This window comes from Chlamydotis macqueenii, chromosome 11 (genome assembly GCF_036417535.1).
Source record: "Chlamydotis macqueenii isolate bChlMac1 chromosome 11, bChlMac1.mat, whole genome shotgun sequence".
NCBI lineage: Eukaryota > Metazoa > Chordata > Aves > Otidiformes > Otididae > Chlamydotis > Chlamydotis macqueenii.
The window spans coordinates 6,043,512-6,065,552 of record NC_141566.1 but is presented as its reverse complement, the minus strand read 5'-3'; the positions used below and the strand labels follow the sequence as shown (position 1 = coordinate 6,065,552).

The window sequence follows — 22,041 nt, the reverse complement described above, 5'->3', positions numbered from 1 at the left end:
CAGGGGGTGAGAGCAGGGGGAGCGCTGGGATTAGCGTGCTACAGGCCAGAAACGGTCTGGAGAACGCGGTGTGAAATGGTGGGTGGGGGGGCTGTTGGAGGGGCTGAGGGAGGAGAGGGAGCCTCCGGCCCGGCTGGGCCGACGCGGAGCCAGGGCGCGGCGGGAGCTGAGGCGGGGAGGGGACGGAGAAGCGGAAGGGGCTGAAGCGCGGGGGCGACGAGCGGGGCCGAGGCGGCTGAAATGCGGGGTTGAGGCGCGAGCCTGAAGCACGGGCCCGTAGCGGGCGCTGCCGCTCTGCGCTTCCCGGTTGCCGCCGCTACGTGTCGCCCTCCGCCGGCGGGAGCTGGCCTGCCGCGCCCCAGCCGGCCCGCCAGGGGGCGCTGCTCCCTGCTCGCTCCGAGCCGCGGAGAGGCTGCCGGGAGCCGCCATTTTCTCAGTGTGCGCTGGGTGCTGAGCCGTTCCCGCAGCCGGTACCGGCAAGGAGAAGGACGCGGCGCGGTGAGTTGTCAGGAGGGTGTGGCTGTCGCTGTCGGTACCGCGGCATAGTGGGTGGGACGGGCTCCCCAGTTGCCCGCTCTGGTGGCTTTTGCTGCCTCGGGCAACTCGGCAGGGCTTCCCGCGCGGGGCAGGGGGCTTGGTCCCTCCGCGCTGTTCGGGGCCCTCCCGCCTCTCACGCAGATGGTGCCGCGGTCCCGAGGGCTGGCAGGGACGCCGCTGCCCTTGGCTTCTCCTAGGCGGTAGCGACTGGGGTGGTCGCCGGCGGGGGGAGGCGTTGCCATGGGAACGGGGCGCGCCCCCTCGCCATGAGCTGCCGGGCCGGGCCGGGCCTGCCCCGCGGCGTCCCCGTCCCCACCCTGTCCCCACCCAGTCCCCCCGAGCCCTGCCCCGCGGGGTCCCCGTCCCCGCCCCGTCCCCCCGCGAGCCCTGCCCGGCAGCCGGCAGCCCCTCCGGGCGGGTCTGCGCGCCGCGCTCCGGCTGCCGGCTGGAAGGTCCACAAGCGACTTGAGCAGAACATATAATGTTGTGTTTTCTTCACATAAGAAGACTTAGCTATGCTAATACGCCCTTTTGTGGTCATTTTTGCTTCTTTTGACATTTTTTAATATTGTCTTGTCTCCCCTTGCCCATTCTTTCTGTTTTCTTTTTTCTTTTTTTTTCTTTTTTTTTTAATAGACCTATCCCTTTCTAGAATGCCCTTTCTGGTTCTTGTTAATAAAAATGCAGTTTTGTTCAGGTTTACCACAGTAAGAATTCAGCACTTATTAAGTAGTCTGCAGGAAAAAGTTCACTCGGATAATATTTTTTTTTTCAGCTATATTCAAACTTCAGTTCAAGCAGTTCTCGTTCGCACAATGGCTGTGTAGTCATGCTGATATATTTCTCTTTAACAGTTAGCGTATTTCTGTTTCTGTACTACTGTCTCTCTGATGCTCCTGTCTTCCTGCGAGAACCCTTATAACTGGGTGTAAGAACTATTTTTAGTGTTTGTAATTTCTGCCCTTTTAAACTGTTACTAATCTGCATCTGCTAAAAAGTATAAATTTGGTTTTGAAACTTCTTTTAGGTATTTTTGCAGAACTACTTTCATTATCCCTTCATTGCTACAATCTTACATTGTATTTTAGTACTTCATATAGCTAGGTAGGAAGACTTTGTTTCTTAAATGAACCATTAGAAATGACAAGATCTTCCAGTAGACCAGTTTGGAAGGAAAAGCAAGTGGGGAAAAAAAAAAACTATTTTGACAAATACTTCTTTAAAATCTCATAGCTTAAAAAAGAGTAGTAGCATATACATTAACTGAAACTGCTCTTTTGTTTATTGTGAAAAAAATCACCATGTAACAGAAGATAACAGTGAAGTATTCTCTCTAAGAAAGCAAGTTCTCATGTGATGGATTTGTTGATTAAGCTTTTATTTGGATATTTTTCATTTTCTTAAGTGCTTACTTTTGCTATCTACTTGATTGCTTTGCGGTTTTCTTTGGGGCCTTTTAAAGAACGCCCAGCTACTTCTTTATGTAGAAAACTTGGCACCTACAGTATTGACCATGAAGGCAAAGGAACAAGTTAATGATTGTTCTGTACCTCCTCTGACCTTGCCTTTTGTAACCAGCAGCAAAAGTGAAAGAATTCTGAGGAGGGTTGTTGCGTGCTTCTGTGGGTTTTTTTGACTGCTCCCACTGATTCAAGGCAGACTTGCGTTTGTTATCAGAACAGTAACAAAAGGTGTGTTCATGTCTCAGTTTGTGAAGATCAGTTTAGTTTCAGGCCTCTGTGTACCTCTGATAGTGCTTCTACATCTGTTGCTATCCTCGCAGGGCAGGCAAGACAGCTGCTGGGAGCTGAAGAGTTTCAGAAAAATTCAGTGTATAATCAGATTCAGAATTTCTTATGAGACAGAAGAGAAGGCTGAAGTTAGACTGTTAGAGTCTTTCTCCTTTTTGCTGCCCTCTAGTTTTTAATTCCAGGATTTTGTTTTGCCGTCTTTGGATCTTCTAGAGTCTTCCCATTCTTTTATCCTTTGCTAGTTTCAGTAGAACATCTGAATTTCAGGCTTTCCTTGACCTCAGACTCTTTCAACTTTAGAATATATTTTAATTTTGATTTCTTGGCCAAAGGATAGAATTTTAATTTTTTTTTTTTTTTTAATCATAGTTTTGGAGTTGTGCCTTCGTAAACTATGCTAAAGATTATGTGTAAAGGAAAATTTTTAACCTTTGTTTTTTCTACCAACAGGAATGTAAACATTGAAATTTGTCCTAAAGATTGGTGGAAAATAGAGATGAAAGGAATATCTGCTTTGAATAATCTGTTACTCAACTTGGTCTGATTGGATACTAATTTCTTAGGGAAAGACTACTGTAAGTACGCTTTGCATTTTTTTGTTTCAAAATTTAACACATACAGTCCTTTACTGCTTTCTGTTTTTCATAGCATGTTGTCTATCTTGCGGAGTTCTAATCCAAAATATTCTGAACATGACTACTGAAAGTCAAGCTCCAGAAATAGCAAGATTTTTTAATGTGAAAAAAAAGTAGCTCTGTGTGAAGGTTGAAAATATGTTAAGACTGAAGAAGGCGTACTGCAAAGCTTGAATTCAATGTCAGTCCTATAATATAAAATGTAAAATGAAGCTGCACGTATCTTGCAGTTTGTTGTCCTTCCTCTTCTATGTTTTGGAGAGTTTCTTATTAAATAGAAAGGCAAGCAGAATGTTTTCAAGAGGTACAGCTTTCGTATTTCACTTTTGGTGCGATATTAGAATTAATTCCCAAGTCATCCCAAATTTCCTGACAAACTTAAAATATAGAGGATAATTCAAGAGAGATTTCCAAGTTTACAAGATAATGAGTTGTGTGTCCGTATATAGATAGGTAAAAATATATGTACAAGTTCACCTCATTCTTTAATGGCAAAACATTCATGCCAGTGATATCAGAAAGTATGATGCTGCTTCTGCATCAGGCTGCAATTAAATGAATGTGACTAATGAACTAAGCAGCGCTGGCGTGGCTGGGAGTGCTACCTGGGTGGAAGTGAACAGCCTCACCACTGGGTGAGGCAGGTGATGGACTTTCTGTACTTGTGTGGTTTTACAACTTCTTTCTTTAGAATCCAGGAGATCCAGCTGTTTTGCTGTGGTATTAATCATGGTGCTGTAGCTGAAGTCCGTTATCGTTATGTCCCCTTGATGAAAGGCACCCTCTTTTTCCATCTTTTTCTTCAATTTTAAGTTTAAATTATTTGTAAAAGGATGTAATACTAAAGGCTGGAGCACAGCTCATGCTCAGGAAAGGAGATGCATCCCAGGGCACTGCAGATTTTGCTGGGCATTTTTTACTGTTGGCTATTCTACTTAATATACCCCCATTGACTGAATAATTTGTTGTTTCTTTTGTTACTAACTGCATAGACTGCATAACTACCAAAACATACTGGTAGACGTTAATGGATGGAGGTATGCTTCAGATTGTATTAAATACGACTTCCAAGCTATTGTCTACTAGAGGGAAGAGTTATGGAAGTTTAGTCTTAATTACTTGAGGAAAAACTTGAAGCTAAATCAAATCCCTGTTAACAATACAGCTTTAAGGAATTAAATGTTCTAAAGTTAAAACATAATTATATAAAAAGTATATTTTATCACTTGAATTGTATGTCTAAAATGTAAATATATAATATAAAAACAAAGAGTCTTTCAAAAACTTTATTTTTCCCCCTCCCTTCTATATAGTAGTGTTGTAGTACTGAATTTGAATTATAATTTCACAGTGGGTTGTGTTAAGAAGCCTTTTATAAGAGGGGGAACAGTAGAATAATTAAGCAAATTAAGATACTGGTAGAAGATATGGGAACGTGACAGAAAACTAATAGGATGATTTTCCAAAGTGTTGAGGGGAAAAGCCAAAAATGTAAAAATTATTCTTGCCCTGTTATTTACCTGAAAGAATACTTACAGAATCTCAATAAGCTTAAATGGTACAATTCAAGCAACCTTGTACTTACAGGTCGGTAGCTAAATCATACCCAGACACCCATGTGATTTGCAGGAGTACACTGCCTTTGATGAAAAACATTTCATTATATTCCATGCTTATGCTATGAATAAAATATCCATCTTACTGGAACTGCCAGGGAAATTTGAGACCATCAGGATTGCTCCTTCCTTTTTTTTTTTTTTTTTTTATATATATAGTTTTGTTTTGTCTTAGTGGGGGGGTTATTTGAAGTCTTGTACTCTTGGTGTTGGCTCTCCTCTTCCCTACTTTTATGTTTAGCCTCTCTTCCCATCTCCTTCTGAGTATGCTTGAGGTTTGGTATGTTTTTTTTTTTTTTCTGTGTTGGTTTTGGGATTTTTTTTTTGTGGTTTTTGTTGTTATTTTTTGGGTTGTGTGTTTTTTGTTTGTTGTTTCCCCCTGCCCTTTGTCCTCCTTTACCTTATTTTTAGGTACTGTCATCTGTAGGCAATTCATTTCTGTGGCAGCAGCTGTCAGAATTAAATCTTTGCTTTAGATAGGTTTTCCTGTATCCAAGTTAAAAATGCCAACATCTCTTTCACACTTCGCTTTGCACTAAACACTTATCAAGGTGTGGTAGAGCTAAAATTGTTTTCTCCAGACCTTTAGTCCTTTCTCTTCCTTGGCCACTTTGAATAACACTTATTTATACATTCGTTAATGGTTCTAATTGATTATGTCTCATGTTTGACTTGTGACGTCTCTGTAGGACCAGGTACTTGGGCTACAGTGTGCCAGATTTTTCTATAGCGGCTGATATTTACTCCTTCCTTTTCATACAGCCAAAGTTCTTCTGAAGACATTTGTCTTGCAAGTTCACAAAACCAATTTATTTTTTTTTCTCTGCCCTTGGCAGATGTAAATTTGTCCCACTCTACTGAGAGCACTGCCGTGAATCTATTCTTCTTGTTTATTGTTCTATTCCATATCCATGTAACTTCTTCATGAAGAAAATATGAAAATAATTCTCAAAATGGTATGTTTCTATTGCCCTGGTTATATTTATTTCTAAGATGGAGAGAGTGTGAAGCTCTTTGTGACTGGAGTGAAGAATTAGGAGGATCTAATAGCCTACTATAACCTTGAGCAGCTGACTGACTACTTACGATGATAAACCCTGATGGAAAACTAAGTAGAACCTGTTTGAAAAACAGACAAATGAAGCTGAGCTGATGGATTTATGTAAGCTTTGGCACTCAGTCAAAAGGCATTGCGTAGATACATACCCGGTTTATAAAATAAAGTTTTAAAAAAAAAATCTCTAAGCAGAATTTTTTTTAAAATGACTATTGATCCTTAGATGTAAGTATGGTAAGATTTGTAAACACTGTTTAAATAAATCCTGTGTTTCTTGTGGTTTTGATCTTTATGTGTGCGCTTTCAGTTAGCAGCATGTACCTTCCTTGATCTAATTGCAGCTGAGCAGGCACAAAGTGAAATTCAGTGAAGTGACGTGCATAATCTGTGCGTCAGCTGGTGGAGTGTGTTCTGTTTGATATTTACTTGGTGCACTATTCTCACATTTCAAAATTCAGTCAACAATAAATACTAACATTGCTCTTGTAGTCAGCATGTCAGGCAGTAGAAGCTCCATGTTTATGTACGCTTTGGTCAGGAACGTGAGGCTGTGCGAGTAGATTTCTGACTTGGAGGGAAGAAGTAAAAATAACTCCTTATAATGCTAATTGCTTTAGGGTTAAGGATGGAAATAATTGCGTCTAATAAAATATACTTGACAGAGAAAAATGAGTTCCATACTTTTCCATGATCTAGATCATGAGATGATGATGTATTTTTGTATGAAGTCATACCTGTTAATATTTTTAAAGCTGAATTGAATATGTTTGGCTTGCAAAACCAGAGTATACAGTTCTGCATTTTGACTAAGTTAAGATTTTTGTTATAAATTCTTGTATTTATTTTTTCTTAAATAATGTAATCAATAGACTATATAAACCAGTACTTTAGCTTGAAAGTGGGAGGTGTCTTGTGACAAATACCTTCAGATGTTTAAAAGCAGGATTAAACTTAGCTCAGCCTCTGGAAGCCTTTCAGGGTAAAGTAGGCTTTGTTTACTCACTGCGTATATAAGAAGCTATTTAATGCTTCAATAATAGTAAAAAAAATATCCTGGGTTTTATAAGTGAAGATGAACTTTTAACATTTCTGGACCTTCTACTTTAATTCGGATGTGATTAATTAAATCTATGCAGAAAGGCATAATTAACTTCTATATACATAAAGTATACTCTCTGAGCTTGAGTTTGCTGCTGGTATGTATTGTTAAGTCTTGTGTATGCATCTTCATTGACTGATTTTTATTTATGTTTCTCTGCCATAAACCATTCAAAAATTTACCTTCAGTTATTTTTTGTCTGCGCTTAATGTTTGAGTGCCATTATGGTGCACAATTTTGTTCTGCATCATTACTCCAACCAACTGGAGTAAGGCAACTGGTAAAATACCTGTGTAGAAGTACTATTCCTAAGGTAGTTTTAATTTTACACTTTGAACAGTTGAAATATAAATAATTGAACTTGATGTTGCATTTAAAGTAGTAATAATGTTGTATTTAAATCAGTACTTACACAGGCAAATAGTTTGCCTCAGTGCTTAATAAATATGTCAACATCTTGTTCTCTCAAGATAAAATTATACTGAAATATAAACCAGCTGTGTTTAGAGGGGCTGTCATGAGGAAAGGGATGGAGTGTTGTTACAGCTAGCAGATATGTGCGAGGGATTTGTCCTGTTTTTGTCATTGCAGTATTTAGACGTGGTTTTGAGAGGCTTCTGGAACGATGGTTGAATATTTATGCTCCAAAAGATAAAGATTAAATAATGTGATTGATATTATTTGGAACAGTTACTTCGTATTAAAGAATTGATCTGTGGTGATAGGACCTTCTGTCAGTACTGACTGCTCTTCTGGTATGTGCTTCTCGCGCTGTTTTGACTGTGAGGATTGAGATGGATTGCTTACCTCCAGAGAATCCAAATGTGGCAAATATTTTGGTTATCGCTATGTTGAGGACATAATTTTTTTAATTCACCATGTTAACAGAAGGAGTATTGAAGTATTCATAGCACTGTAGAAAAAAACTGTTTGAAAGAATAAAGCCGCTAATTTCAATGTTCTAAGTGATGAATACATTATGTATAGGGCTTTTTTTTTAGCTTTATCCTAATACTTATCTCCAATTACATTTTCCCTCAATTGTTAGAACTTCCAGTACTGTACATAGAGAGATTTTTTTTTTTCTGTTTCAGATACTGCTGTTATATCTGGCTGAAAGGCATTATCCTATGATTTTCATTGCAGTTGAGGGTGATACAGATACTGAATTTTAGGTAGCACTGTTAGTTTATTTTTGCATAGCATTCACAGTTCATTAAAAGTAATCAAGAAAAAGAACATCTCAGTTAATTGAATATCATCTCCATCCTGATTTCTAATATTTCAGTTTAGTCTTTGATCCTCTTCCTTCCCTCTTTCTGTCTTTGCTCAAGTGTTTCCTTCTTAGTTCCTTAGTGTCATTAAAGTAGACAACACATCTTTTCAGGAAGCACTAAGATCAACAGAGTAAGTGGAGTAAAACTAGTACAAACTGATTTAAGTAATAATTTAAAACTCATGCTGTTATTTCCACTAGGGAAGTGTCATATATGACAGATACTGTCTATGTGATACTTTGAGTTCTGAAACCCATATTTTTAAAGGTGAGAAGTTATTCTGGGAGAAGAGGAGAAAATATACAAATGAACATTACATGTTTATAAACACTCTGAAAATGAAGCTTGCTTAAGTGAGGTCTTTGGAATTAAATTATCTCAAAAGTAGATGTTTGTCAATTGCATGCAATAAAAATGTACAGAATTTTTAGCTTATTTACTAAAAGAAAAAAAATGTTTTGAAGTTTCTTAAATTTTCTGATATTAGAGGGGGACAGTTTTAGTGAAAGAGTCCAGAAAATTACTGCAAGACCCAGGCTTGCTCATGCAGTATAAGTATGATTTGAAGAATCTGGGCTTTAGTTAAGATGCAATATTTGTATCCTAGAGGATTTAAAATAAGACTTTAAAAGGAAATAAGCATGAACTTTTAAACTTTTGGTTTCAATATACACTTGTATATTAAAAAACATGCATTGTGACAGCTTTCGTATTACTACATGTAATAACTGATTTAATTTCTTTTTTTGCCCTTCAAAGTCAAAACAAGCATATAGGTCAGATTTGTAGGTCAGTCGATGTAATTTACTCAGAAGCTATTTTTGAATTTGCTAAGCTAAAACAGAAAGCCACAGTATAATTTCTGGTGTCATTACATTAGTCACGAACTGACTTACAGAAGGAATTAAAGCTCGTGCTCAGTAGTCTTGTATCCATGATTACATGAAGCAAGCATGCTGCGTTTGTAATGTCGTGTTTTCTCAGCCTTCTTGTAAGCTAATTATCTTTGTCATCTTGGCAAAGGATGCAGTGATCCTGCAATGCGTAGTCATTTTAATTTTCCACTCCCCCTTCTGAACTTTAAAAGGTTTTGTCCTTCCTGTAGAAGCAACATCTGGTATTTTATAGGCAATTACTATTATTATTGTAAGATCTGCATACTTACAGAAAGTATAATCAATATGAATGCAGGTGTTGAGGAAGCTAAATTTTTGCCTGATGACCTGCCTTATAAAGGTGAGGACTGGAAATAGATGCATTTCAGGATTCGTATAGAAAACAGAGGACGTTTGTTCAAATAAATTCATATTCTGTTATTGCTTATATGCATCTCTTTTTGCTAATTGCTGAATTATTGTTGCTTTTTTTTTCCAAGAACTCAATTTGGGCAGTCTCATAATAATTTAATTTAACACTTATAAAGGAGTAAGTTTGCAATGTTTTATCAGCAGTGGCCTGTGTTTTACCCAAGACTTTCTAAGTCAATAATATCACTGCACTTGTCAGGACAAGAGATTAATTTTTACTCTGCTCTGCCTTCATCCATCTTGGGATGAAGGCGATGACTGTGTGATTTCGTGGTTCTTGCACAGGACCTGTGGGAACCAAGTTGCTTTCTTTCATCCTTGTGAAAGAAGGGGCTTGTCTGGGTGCTCTTAGGGTGCTTCTGGCGCAGAAGGGCACAGGGCAGGACTAGCAGTGTGGGACAGGTGGTAAGGAGAGCAACAGCCCTACAGGGAGGGAAGGGAGGAAATGCTGAGGTGATGGCAGAGGCGCAGGAACTGGTTGTACTTTTGACAGAAAGTGTAGACACAGCATGGGAAAGTGGAAGCAGCGTGCTGGGCATGAACACTAGTGCTAGGTAGTCCAAGACACTGATCTTAAAAGCAGAGCACGTCTGATAAAATGGCCCAGTGAAACATCTTTATTTCACAAGATATTTTGCTAAAAGGAAAACTGGGATGTATGTCTTCACAATATAACACAAGCCCAAAGGTGTGTTTCTTTTTGATGATGTTTTTATCAGTTGATGCCCATCTGTAACGGCCATAGTGGTCATGGCCTTCATACATGGAAAAAATGAAGCAAGTTGCGTTTCAGGATCGGACTGTAAAATCTTGCAAATGTGATCTGGCTTACATCAGTATTTTAATTTCAGTAACCACGTATTTCAAGTTCGGAAGCCTTTTGGCAGAATTTTGTCTAGAGCTTTTGTTAAATATTATGTTGATTTCATTCTTGCAATGTTTGTTTGCTAAGAAGTAGAACATGCTTTTGAAGCTCTAAATGTATAAACCTGTGCATTTTCCAGGTAAATTTTTATTGGCCTGTAGAACTTCATGATCTTCCTGCCTTTCTTGATGGATTTTTTTCCTTTGTTTCTGCATGGCAGGGGAGACAGGCAAAGGGTGAGATGGGAGGTAAGAGGCAGAGGCATTATTTTAGTACATAAAGGATGGCTAGTCTAATTTAGCCAGTTTCCAGGCTTGCATATGGGTATGATATATCCTGTCTGTGAAATTAAAACATATCTTTTTTTGTTTAGGAAATCGGAAAGTAGAACCCTGCTTACGAAGAGATGATGTTTAATGGCCCATATAACTCAGAAGCTTGTGCCACTTCAGACACTGACCGTGACCGGGAATGGGCACAGGAACACTGCCGACTAGGAACTTTTGTTGCATTTCCTCTTGGCTGTCCGGTTTCAGCATCAGCACTAGCACGAGCTGGCTTTGTTTATACTGGAGAAGGTGACAAAGTGAAGTGCTTCAGTTGCCATACAATTACTGAAGGATGGGCACCTGGGGATTCTGCAGTTGAGAGACACAAAACGCTTTCCCCCAATTGCAAATTTATTACTGAATCTGCTTTTCTGGAAAATAATATACGCCCTTTTGTCCAGAACTGCCAGCACAGAACTGAAAATGGTTCCAGCAATTCAGTCTTCCCGGGTACTCTGGATGACTCATCTGATGTGGAGGCAGATTACCTTCTGAGAACTAGACAGGTTGTGGATATGTCAGATAATTTATATCCTAAAAACCCAGCTATGTGCGGCGAAGAGACAAGATTGAAGTCTTTTCACAACTGGCCCCTCAATAGCGAGCTGACACCAAAGGAATTAGCTAATGCTGGATTCTATTATACAGGAGTTGGTGATCAAGTGGCATGTTTTTGTTGCGGTGGAAAATTGAAAAACTGGGAACCCAGTGACAGAGCTTGGTCAGAACACAAGAGGCATTTTCCCAAATGCTTTTTTGTCCTGGGCCGGGATGTTGGAAATGTTCCAAGTGAATCTGTTCTTGCTGAGCTTGGTAGAAGTGGTCTGAACAATGCACAGCATCCAGTGAATCCATCTATGGCAAAATATGAAAGACGTTTACAAACATTTTTAACTTGGATCTATCCTGTTGACAAGGAGCAACTTGCTGAAGCTGGGTTCTATAGCATAGGTAAGCCAGACCTTAAAATGTCAAATTTTATATGATTAAGTGTCTTGTTATGAAAAAATAAGCATTTAAAAATTATAATATGGAATGATTTGCCAGAGTTTCTTTACTTTCTGAACTACTTTTCATAGTTCTTGTGTAAAATTCTATACATTATAACAAGTATTTTTAATGGCAAAGTATAAACGTGGCCACAAATTCATTTTTTAGCAGTAAAACATCCAAGTGCGTTTTCCTTGTCTGTTAAAACCCTCATAATACATCTTTCACAATTACAATTATTTAAGTTTGTTTTTTTTTTTTTTTAAATGAAGTGCTGTCCTCCAGATACGTTCCTTAGGTCTAAGGAGTGGGCTCGTGGCCTGTAGAGAAACCTATGACCGAGAAAATCCAGGTTGTGTGCCATTTTGTTTAGGTAACATGTGTTTGCATTATCATAGCATTTGGACACTGGGAACGAGCAAATACCATTACTACCCACTGTAAAAGCTTTATGAATACCATGACTCTAGTGGACGACCTTTTACTCTTAGACATTTCATGTATGACTTGGGCAAGAGTCCAGTGTCTTTGTGCATTGGTTTCCCGATTAGATTGAATTGCACAGCGCCGTTAAAGCTCTTCGTAATTCTTCACTGAGAGATGCTGTACGAGTAAAGTGTTGCTCTTATTAGGTCACAAAGAAAAGGGGATTATCCGGGATAATTTCTTGCTTTCATCTTAACTGACTTCTCTTTTAGTAGCTCTCAGAAGAACTTTTAAGTCTGATTGCATTTATTTCACTTGTGGCCATAAATAAAACCTTTGATATATTCTTGTATGGGTGATATATGGAAATGTTTGTACCCAGTAGAACTCTTTTTATTGATTTTTATGAGATTCCTAAAAGTATCTAGCTTGTCACAGCCAAGTGAGATCTGTATTATGGAAGTGCACTAAATGGGCACCAGCTTAGCAGATGACGTGGCTGTTCAAGTGACTTCTTTGAAAACTCTGTTTCCTGTAGCCTGAGAAAGATTATTTCCCCAACCCCCTCAGAACAAAATGAATCCTCTCATTTCAATAAACACAATATCTAAGCAGTTTCTGGCACAGTCTTTGATTACAGTAGGCTAGAATAGAGAGAATGTAATTTCTCCTAACATCCCTTCGGTCAGTTATGCTACTGCTGTATAGAGCCCATTAATCTTCATAGTGAAATGGAGGACCAAACCGGCATGTAAACATCCTTACTTCTTTGTGGTAGACTGCTTCATGGCTTATTTATGAGTAGAATTAGCTATTTGATACTAAATTATTTTTAGCTTTATCTTTTTATCTGTATAATTACTTGCTGACATAAAATACAAGAATATTTCATGGGACTCTTATTCTGTCACAAGTCTCTCCTGAACATTTGTTTCAAATCATATATATTATGTCCTCCTTTAAAATGGAGTTCTTTTTAGATATAATTGCTATTCAATAAAATAAAGATTTTTTTTTTCCTTAATAATGTAACACTGTAGTTGAAAACTTATTATTATGCCTACTAGAAATATGTAACTTTATTCTTCTGTGTTTCCTCAGGTAATGGTGATCGTGTTGTGTGTTTCCACTGTGGTGGAAGATTGCAAGAATGGAAGGAAAATGAAGACCCATGGGATCAACATGCCAAATGGTTTCCTGGGTAAGGTATTTCTTACTGTTTTCTTGTTCTATGTCTGAGTCTTATTTACAATATTCTACGTTTTAATGACAGAGCTTACTAATAAAGGTTTCAGAAGGCTGACTGTGGCTTAACATTAATTTTTTTTTAGTTGCCTTCTTCCACTTCCTTCTTCTTCATTTTTGTCGTCTAGGCATCAAAGGAATATCAGTTATCCTCCATGGTTTATTTTTTTTCCTTTACAATAAATAGAAAGGATTTTAAGGAATTTTTTGCATGGGGTTCTTATTTTTCTTGTTCCATCTGTTCTACCTTCTGGACTCCTGTTATTATACATATAATCATCAACATACGCTATAATGTTATATTGGAAGCTTCAAAAGAGGACATTAACCTGATGTTGTCTTTGAGAAGTAGGAGGGACGACTTCTAAGGTGGATGGGAAAGAGAGCAAAATTTCAAGAGGTTGAGGGCACAACCCACTTATTAAGAAGTGATCAGTCTGACAGGTTGCCCTGAAATTGTACCTTCTGAATACCTTTAGGTCAGTGTTATTTGTATGTCAGCTTGTTCATAGGAATTGTTAAAGGGAAGAGAAGATTTCTGTGTCTGGACCTAACTGATGTCTCAGCTAGCAGAATGGTGAAGTTTTGTGAATACCTCTCTGTTTGGTTTTTTTTTTCCCCTCATTATCCAAGTGCTACATTCTAACTGGTACTTTAATGGCATCATACTTGCCAAAGTTTGTAACTTATGTTGGGATACAGAATTACCAAAGTTCTGTTGCACTGCAAACAAACCTGAAGAAGTCAGTAGTAGTATTGAGTTCAAAACACACTTCTGCATAATTTTAAAGGATTGAGGATTACAGACCCAGAAGTAGTTTTGAGAAAGACTGCCAATTTTGTCTAAAATCTGTCTTGAGGAAAGGACAAATAGTATATGACTCATTGTTTCTTACAGGTGGATAAAAGTTGTCCAAGTATAAAGACTGAGTTACTTGTATAACATTGATAAAATCTGTGTCTTTTATGTGTTAGCTGCCAAATTTGTTTTCTGTGGTGAAAGGCTCTCTGGAAGCTGTAAGTTAGTATTTATGCTTTAGCTGATCCTTTTTTCAATAGTGGTACAGGCAGCTTTTAATTATTAGTCTCTGCCATTTGAAGGAGATGCCATTCCAAGTTTTTGGCTTGGTGCAATGAATAGTTAATAAACATTTTCTTGCTACATTTAACTTCTCCTTATATGTGTTTGATTTGGTTTTAGTTTGCTTACATTATGTTAGATTTGATTACTTGCTCTCAGATCATTAACTGTCTTATATGGAGTTTTTGTTTGCACATCAACTTCAGTGGCAGTGTGTCAGTCTCACAGCGTGCTATCTATGTCCATGAACAGGACACCGTGAAGGTGAAATAACTGCTGAAGCTAGAGAACTACTGTCGAGGAGTTATGGCATTCCCTAAATCTTCTGGTAGGGAAGAGCTCTGCCCAGTGTCTAGGACTGGTTGGAAAATAGTGAAAGCAAGCATGTAAGGCACTTGTCTGACCAATGACTGCTTTTCTTTGATTGCAAAAGACTAAAAGAACCAACGTTTTAACATAATGTTTGTTTTTCATTGGAGTCTTTACTTTTATAAACCTGTCATGTCCAACAACTCTTAGCTTTTCGTTTCATGAAAAAATGTGAAAAAGATAAGTACTGCTGAAGTGATTAAGTTGTTTTTAGAAATGTTTAAATGACATTACTGATGTTGACTAAACATTTAGAGATTTCAAAAGCAAGCATTTTGTATGATGTAGGAAATGTATCAAAGCTTTCCAAAGTCCTGTAATCAATTTTTGTTTATTGCTTGTGCAGTTTTATTATAACTGAATATTTTCATTTGTAGGTGCGGATTTGTGAGAAAGGAAAAGGGGCTAGAATTTATAAATAATGTTCACTTAAGAGATGGATGTCGGGATTCAACAGTAAGTGTCTTGCTTATTAATCAAATATCATTTTGTTAAAATAGAAGTCTTAACATAATTTTCATATGAAGTTACTCTTATCATTATCTGCATATAACTTAATCCTCCTGCTGCTGTTTTAATTGGCAGAAAGCGAAAGACGTGGAAGTATGTTTTGGTTCTGTCATTCAGGGTTTATAGATCTCACAGTTCTCCTTAGTTGGGCTGTGGGTCACTGGTAGCATACCTTGTATATGTTGTACCCAATGGTACTGAACAAGTGCTATTTTTTTAATTTCCTGGGAACCTAAGGTTTACAATGAATAATTTCCTTATTCAAGTGTAATAAATAATTTTTCCCTTCTTATTGGTAAAGCATTGTTAAACTTGCATGCAGTCACTAAAAATTAAAACTGATGTTATTTCAGAATTCTTTGATAGACTAAGAATCGTGTACATATGATTACAGCAAAGATGAGTTAAAATGAAAATTTAGAACAATATCAAAGGCATAGCAAACCACTGATCCCTTTGCCATTGTACAGATCTGATTTAATAGTTTTAGTCAATAAAATTGCTGTTTTCTGTCTTCTAACTGTATAGGTTTCAATCTACCTTCTATAGAATTGTAATTGTGTCTGTTTATATTTCACTTTTAGACAGAAGATGCTGAAGAGACAATACTTCCTAAAGGTATCTATTTAGAAAATACCCAAAATAAACACCATCCCCCCCCACACACCTGATTTTGAAATATCCACATTAGCATGTATAGTAAAGGAAATGAGTAATTTTAAAAATAACCATATTACATTTTTAAATAAAGCATGACAGGCAAATTGTTGGATGATACTCTTCCATTGTTTCATTGCTTCTAAACAACTGCAGAATGAATTTTATTTCTCTTAGGGGAAATCTAATCATGGTTGGATAAATATTGTAAAGATTGTAAAACAAGAAATGAGTATGTATAGGGTGCAGCCTTGTTTTTATAGCTGGTAAGTGCGCATCAAGTATTGAATTAGTAGTGCTATGGGATGAATGTTAAAGAATACTGAAATGAAACAATCGTCATTGCTTTTCATGAGGCAGGAAGAGTCGGTCTGTTAAATGGCAAGGTCTAGGAAGCTGAGAAGGCTTAAATAGCTTGTTATGTGTTTCAGTATTACGCATTCCTGCAATGTTTTTCACAAATACCGAGCAATAGAAAGACAAGACAGTTAAAGGGGTAGGAGGAAGATAGTCAGGCAGCTTCAGCCCAGGGAATGGATAGCAGTTGCTAGTAAGAGTGGTTACGCAAAACCTATTTTAGAAATCTCTCGCACACTGCTCATTTATGAGAGTGAAAACTAGGTTAAAATTTTTGCTCTTTGAACGATCTTGTTAAGTAAAGAAGAAAGCACTCGCTTACATGTAATAGAGGAACTGGAAATAAGTTTTTACAACTAGCAAAATTCTTAAATTGGAAATACAGTTCCTTTGGCTAGATATTTGCAAATGTGTCTTAGAGTACTACAGTGAATACTGTCTGATAATCAGATTCATCCCTATTAAATTGTTTCTGGGGTTTTTTGTTGCTGGCGTTTTTTTTTTTGTTTATCTGGTTTTTTTTTGTTTATTTCTTGTTTTCTGTAAGAGATTATCTAATCCATTGGTATAAAGTGCCATAGACATGAGTTTCAGTTTGTCTGAGATGAGGAACACTATGGAAAAGAGATTGGAGATGCCTGGAGAAGGTCACACATATATTGGGGATCTGGTAGCAGAATTAAGTGCTTTAAAAGAAAATACAAAGGAAGAACCAAATGAAATCCTAGCAAGATGAGCTAGATGAGCTTATTCAATTACAAAACCTCTGTGTGTACTTTCATATTGGCTCTTTAGTCTATGAAATATATCTTACTGTTATCTGTTTATTCTGCCCTCTGATCCAAGCCTTACATAAGGTGAAGTTACAATATTGTAACTTAAAAGACAAGATACTTTTTTTTTTATATTAAAAAAAACTGAACAACGCATGTTAAAATATTTGAGTGTAGCAGCATTTATAAATATAATCTATCAAAAAAGTAGTATTAATACCTCAAAATTGTATAATATTGAAATAATAGTCTAGCGTGCTTCTGGGAAAGGTTATACATGCTAACTAAAAAGCCAAAATTATTGTGACAATGAGATGTAAAAATAAAAGCATGAAGAACTATAGATGTGGGGACTCTGGTGGCAAAATGAAATAGACACAGCAACATACTGTCAAATATTCAGTATGCTCAAAATGAAAAAAATCTTAGTGGGGGGTTATTTATTTTTCAGTATAAAATTTTGCGTGGGATATAAGCATTTTCCTTCTTGGCCAATATGAAAAAGTCTACTTTAGATGGTGTTTCTTTTCAATTATTTGTGTTCCAGCTATGCGGGGACACGCAAGTTATGCTTAGAAAGCCATTGTAATATGCTCTGCAAACAGACCGAAACCAACATTTCTAAGTCAGGAGACTTGTATTTTAACACTAGCATATGAGTGAATTCATAGGGAGGGAAGAGACCATCTGGTTGGCATGATAGGCAGAGATCTTACCAGCCTACTCTTTTTAATAAGATTTTTAATGGACATTAGCGGGGGAAAGAACTTAAAATGAAGACAGGCATCATTTTTTGTGGTTGGCTGTGCAGACCTTTCCCCAAGTGGGAGGGAAAGGCTTTTGAAGTTTGCGTTTTCAAATGGGGCATACTGGAATAATAAAGAGCTAATGTGCAATGCAAAATTGATTCTTTCTGTATTACAAATTTTAAAGCTTTTGACGTATGTGCATTTTGAAAATGGAGGCAGGGAAGGCAATAACATTCTCATTCTTTTCATTGGGGAAACTCTCTGGAATAAAATAAAATCCAAAATATCTTACCAGTACCAACAAGCCTTTCTTTCACCTTCTGTACAATTTTTGGGAAAGTTGTCAATGCGAAGTCTGTGAAAAGAATGGTTCCTGATTGAAATATGCATATCCTAAATTCTAGACATATTTCAGGCTCTTGCAAATATAGATAGCTAAATTCCCTTCTTGCATTGGCCTGGGAATGTAATGAGATGAGAGAAGGGGAAAAAAACCAAACAAACCAACCAAGATTCCATGCTGCAGCTTGGTTTACTATCTCTTGTAATTTTTTTTTCTCTTTAAAGGTGTGACTTAAAATCATACCAAAAAACCCCTTGTCCTTGTGTGTAAAGGGAAAAAAACCAAAACAAACAGATTCAATAGTAGTAAGTATTTTAACTTCTTTTTTATATGTTTATTTTCCTTAGATCTCAGTACTGAAGAGAAGTTAAGACGCTTGCAGGAAGAAAAGCTTTGTAAAATCTGTATGGCTAAAGACATATCAGTCGTCCTCATTCCCTGTGGTCACCTAGTTGCCTGTAAGGAATGTGCTGGAGCACTTAATGAATGCCCTCTGTGTCGTACAAACATTATGAAAAGACAGGAAGTTTTTATGTATTAGTGAAATATATAGCACCGTGGATGCAAACATTTCCTGCTTTATTGATTTAAATGTATAATCTGATGTAAAAAATTAAGTTAATTCCAGGATGTAATCATATGGCAGTATTTAGATTTTCCTGCTGCCAAGCACTACATACATTTTAACATTTAAAAAATTATTTTCCTTAAATGAAGTTTTTGTCTGTAAAAACAATGTTGAAAGGCAAGTATATATATATTCTGTAACTTCAATTCATTGACCTGATTTGGGAAAGTCTAAGTAATGCAAAGCTTTAGTTATGTGATTATTTCTTTGCTTTACTTCGGTAGGACTCTGTACCACTGAAGTTTATGCAAATACAGTTGTATAAAGAGTCAGACCTTGTATAAAATTTGTAAATAAGTAACAATTTAAATATATATACATGTCTTTATGTATATACACATGTGTATTATATCTGAGATTTTAGCTTCTCAGAAAAGTTATGTAAGATTGAAAATGTCTTATTTCTGTAACTTTGGTTGTGACATAATTCAGAGAATATGTGTAAACCTGCTGCTGAAAGATTTCACCTTCAGTAAAGGTGGTTTTAGCCATCCATTTTTCACAAAAATCCCTCTGTATATAAAATGTACATTAATTTCATTCTTTAAAAAGAGAACTCAACAGAAATGAAGGAGATTTTATGTACCTTGTGCCCTTCATTAAAGGAGTGATCTCATGTTAAAATTGCCACCCTACACATAAAGTTGTTCATTGTTTAATTTTTTTTTTCCTTGTTTTTTTTTTTTTTTTTTTAACATCTAGCGTTATCCCAGCTCCTTTATCTGGTAATGCTTTGCAGTGCTTCTGTTTGTTTGTTTATTTTTTCATGAAGAAGATTAAACTCTATCTTCATTAAAATGCTTTATTTTTAACTTTTTTTTTTAATAATTCACCAGTAATGTTGGAAATCTTTCATTTTTGTTCTTGTCAGTTTGCAGCATTAAATTAAAAAATTAAGAACTATTCTAGTGAGAGTCGCCTTAAATAAACTATTTCTTACTGGACTGATCCTCAGTTCTCCAATTAAAAAAGTATCATAGCTTTGTATTGAAGTACAGCTGGTTTACAATCACTCTGCTTAATTATGTGACTTCCTTATTTTGTGGAGCTACTAGTGTGTTCTCTGTATATATTTTTATCTTTGAGTCCTATGCACTAATATATTTAGAATATACAGAATATAGTTTTTCACGTGATAAAGGTTTTAAATCCAGTACACAGAAATCTAATGTCTACTTTTTCTATTTTTTTAAATATGTGCTGTGATTATATGCTGGTGTTATGTTATGAATATTTAAAATAAAGTGTTGTTCCTTGATCAGCATATTTGATTCTGATATACAAAAAAAAAAAAAAAATTGTAACAAAAGGTTGCTTTCTGTTGGTTTTTTCATTTGTAATACAACTGTTACGAATTTAACCTGAATGTTTATTAAGGATAACAAATATATTTTAATTGGAGAGGAAATAAAATCTATTGTTTGTGTAAATTTAAAGTTCATTACTTATACAATTAAAATATGTTAATTTTGCAGTTTTTAAAAAATAAATCAGAATTTGGTTCTTAGGCATACAGGATGACTAGAAATTCGTAAAGAATTCATCACAGAAAGGTTCTTATTTTGCCTTTTTGTGCCTTTGTGAAGAGTTTAGTCTTTCAGGTAACTCATGCGTGTGGGGATTTTTCAGGACAGATACGGACTGACAGTTCTGACAGGCTTGTTTCTAGCTGCCGTTTTCACTTACAGGGAGGGTTTTCTGTACTTTTCAAGGGAAATTAAAGGGGGAGTGTGTTTGCCTATGAGCTGGTGTATCTCACCTGAAATAGCTTGTTTAGTTAGCGTTGTGAACCGTGCTGTGCTGACTTGCTTAAGCAGATGGTTTGTTACCTAACCTTGACCTAAGTCATGTGAGAGAGACTGGATGAGCTGGATCCAACTCTCAGGCTGCAGAACTGGGCATGTGGCTCAACAGAGATTGACCAAATTTTACTTAGAACTGTTACAAAATTAAATCCTCGTAAGGAGATCATTTTGGATGTAAGTATAGTATGTGAAGTGTCTGAGAAAAGCCTTGAAGTCACAAATAGTACCTTCTAACCTGAAATGGAGAGCAAACACATTGTCCAGATAACATGCAAGCAAATGGCACGAATGCTTCGTGTCAAAGCTTGGTGACTTTAAAGAGGTATACTGTATCTCTTATTTTAATTTTTTTTATATAAATGTTATAAAAGATATAGCTATAATAGCAATTCAAATTTTAATCACTTAGGAACATTAAAGGGTTAAAAGCCTGTTAGCGAGATGACAAAATAACTGCTCTGTAGTTTTAGGTTTTTTAAAAACCTAAAAAACTATAATCAGAGTTCTATTCAGACTAAATGTGAGAAAATAATTAGCATACTCATCAAATTTTGGCAGCTTGAATTAGGAAAATTTTTTTCCAATTACTTTGATTTTCAGTATCTTAAAGAAACAAGAAATTCCATGGACACTGATACTGGGCTGAGTGTTTGAAGATACAGAAATGAAGGATGCAAGTACAGGGAGTAGAAGCAGCACAGGTGCTTTGAAAAGGAGGTTAGCAGCAGGACAAAGATGCCTCGGGAGTTGATTTCTATAAAAGAGTTACCTGGAAAGAAGAGCTATGGAATGTATTCCGGTTATCAGTATTCAGTAACTTTCTTCTAGTAGCTTCTATGGAAAATCTTTCTTGCTTCCACGTTCCTTGCAAGGGCAGAACTATTTGCTGCTCTAGATATGTGGGAGATTTACAAGGGTTTTTAATAATGTGGTCTGGAGTTATTTTGTGCACGATCGACTATCAGTAAGAAAGCTAGGTGTCAAAGAGCAGGCTAGAGAAGCACTTCCACTCCTGCCCCAAGGCTTTTCGTTGCCTGTTTTGTGCAGAACAGCTGCATTGGCCTTGGCTGATGAACCTGCTTTATGAAGGTGATGGTCATCTTCTCTCTACCATCAAATGGGAAGAGCCAGTCTAGCAAGGTCACCTTCATTCCTCATGGAACTGAAGTATGAGTGAATACTCTCCCTCTTACTATTTTTTGATGGGTTTTACATGCACAAGTTTTACTGAGTACCTTAGAAATTTGATCAAGAAAATCCTTCCTCCCACGTGACCCTGCCATACCTTTGCCCTGATTCACGTCGTTGACAGTATCTTGCCGTCTTTCTGAATGCCACTGTGTCACGTTGCTTCAAGAGATGTACTGATGCTGCTGTACAGCAATTAGCGGGCTGTAATTAGAATGTGGCTTTCTGTGAGGAGGCGAATGACCTGTGATAATGAAGAAACTTTGCTGAATTTCAGATTTTATCTTTAATTTTTTCTTAATTGGGAGTTCCTATTAAGCAATAGTGACATCAATGTTACAGTAAAACTAGGAGCATTAATTCAGGGAATGCGGCTCTGTGACCAACTTAGCAAAAGAACTTGCTTTTTCCTAGGACGGGAAAGAAGACAATAGATCTTCAGTTATA

General features: G+C 37.0%; 1 protein-coding gene across 3 annotated transcripts; it reads left to right on the top strand.

Moving 5' to 3' along the window:
* The first annotated feature begins 408 nt into the window (after nt 1-408).
* Nucleotides 409-19,333, top strand: XIAP (X-linked inhibitor of apoptosis). 3 transcript variants are annotated; one of them, XM_086756530.1, is made up of 8 exons: nt 409-498; nt 2,739-2,863; nt 10,284-10,392; nt 10,518-11,424; nt 12,991-13,090; nt 14,962-15,040; nt 15,679-15,712; nt 18,321-19,333. In XM_086756530.1, the coding sequence occupies exons 4-8, from the start codon at nt 10,551-10,553 to the stop codon at nt 18,512-18,514; spliced, it is 1,281 nt and encodes a 426-aa protein (XP_086612656.1). In that variant the 5' UTR covers nt 409-498; nt 2,739-2,863; nt 10,284-10,392; nt 10,518-10,550; the 3' UTR covers nt 18,515-19,333. The 3 variants fall into 3 exon arrangements, with proteins under 3 accessions (XP_086612656.1, XP_086612654.1, XP_086612655.1); XM_086756528.1 differs by lacking the exon at nt 10,284-10,392; XM_086756529.1 differs by lacking the exon at nt 10,284-10,392 and having other exon boundaries at nt 2,739-2,867.
* Nucleotides 19,334-22,041: the final 2,708 nt, after the last annotated feature.

Excerpts from the sequence above, each read along its gene's own strand:
- XIAP (XM_086756528.1), top strand. The coding sequence starts at position 10,551 with ATGATGTTTAATGGCCCATATAACTCAGAAGCTTGTGCCACTTCAGAC. Across the intron at positions 11,425-12,990 it reads AGCTGGGTTCTATAGCATAG|GTAATGGTGATCGTGTTGTG; the intron begins GTAAGCCAGACC and ends GTGTTTCCTCAG. Across the intron at positions 15,041-15,678 it reads ATGGATGTCGGGATTCAACA|ACAGAAGATGCTGAAGAGAC; the intron begins GTAAGTGTCTTG and ends TTTCACTTTTAG.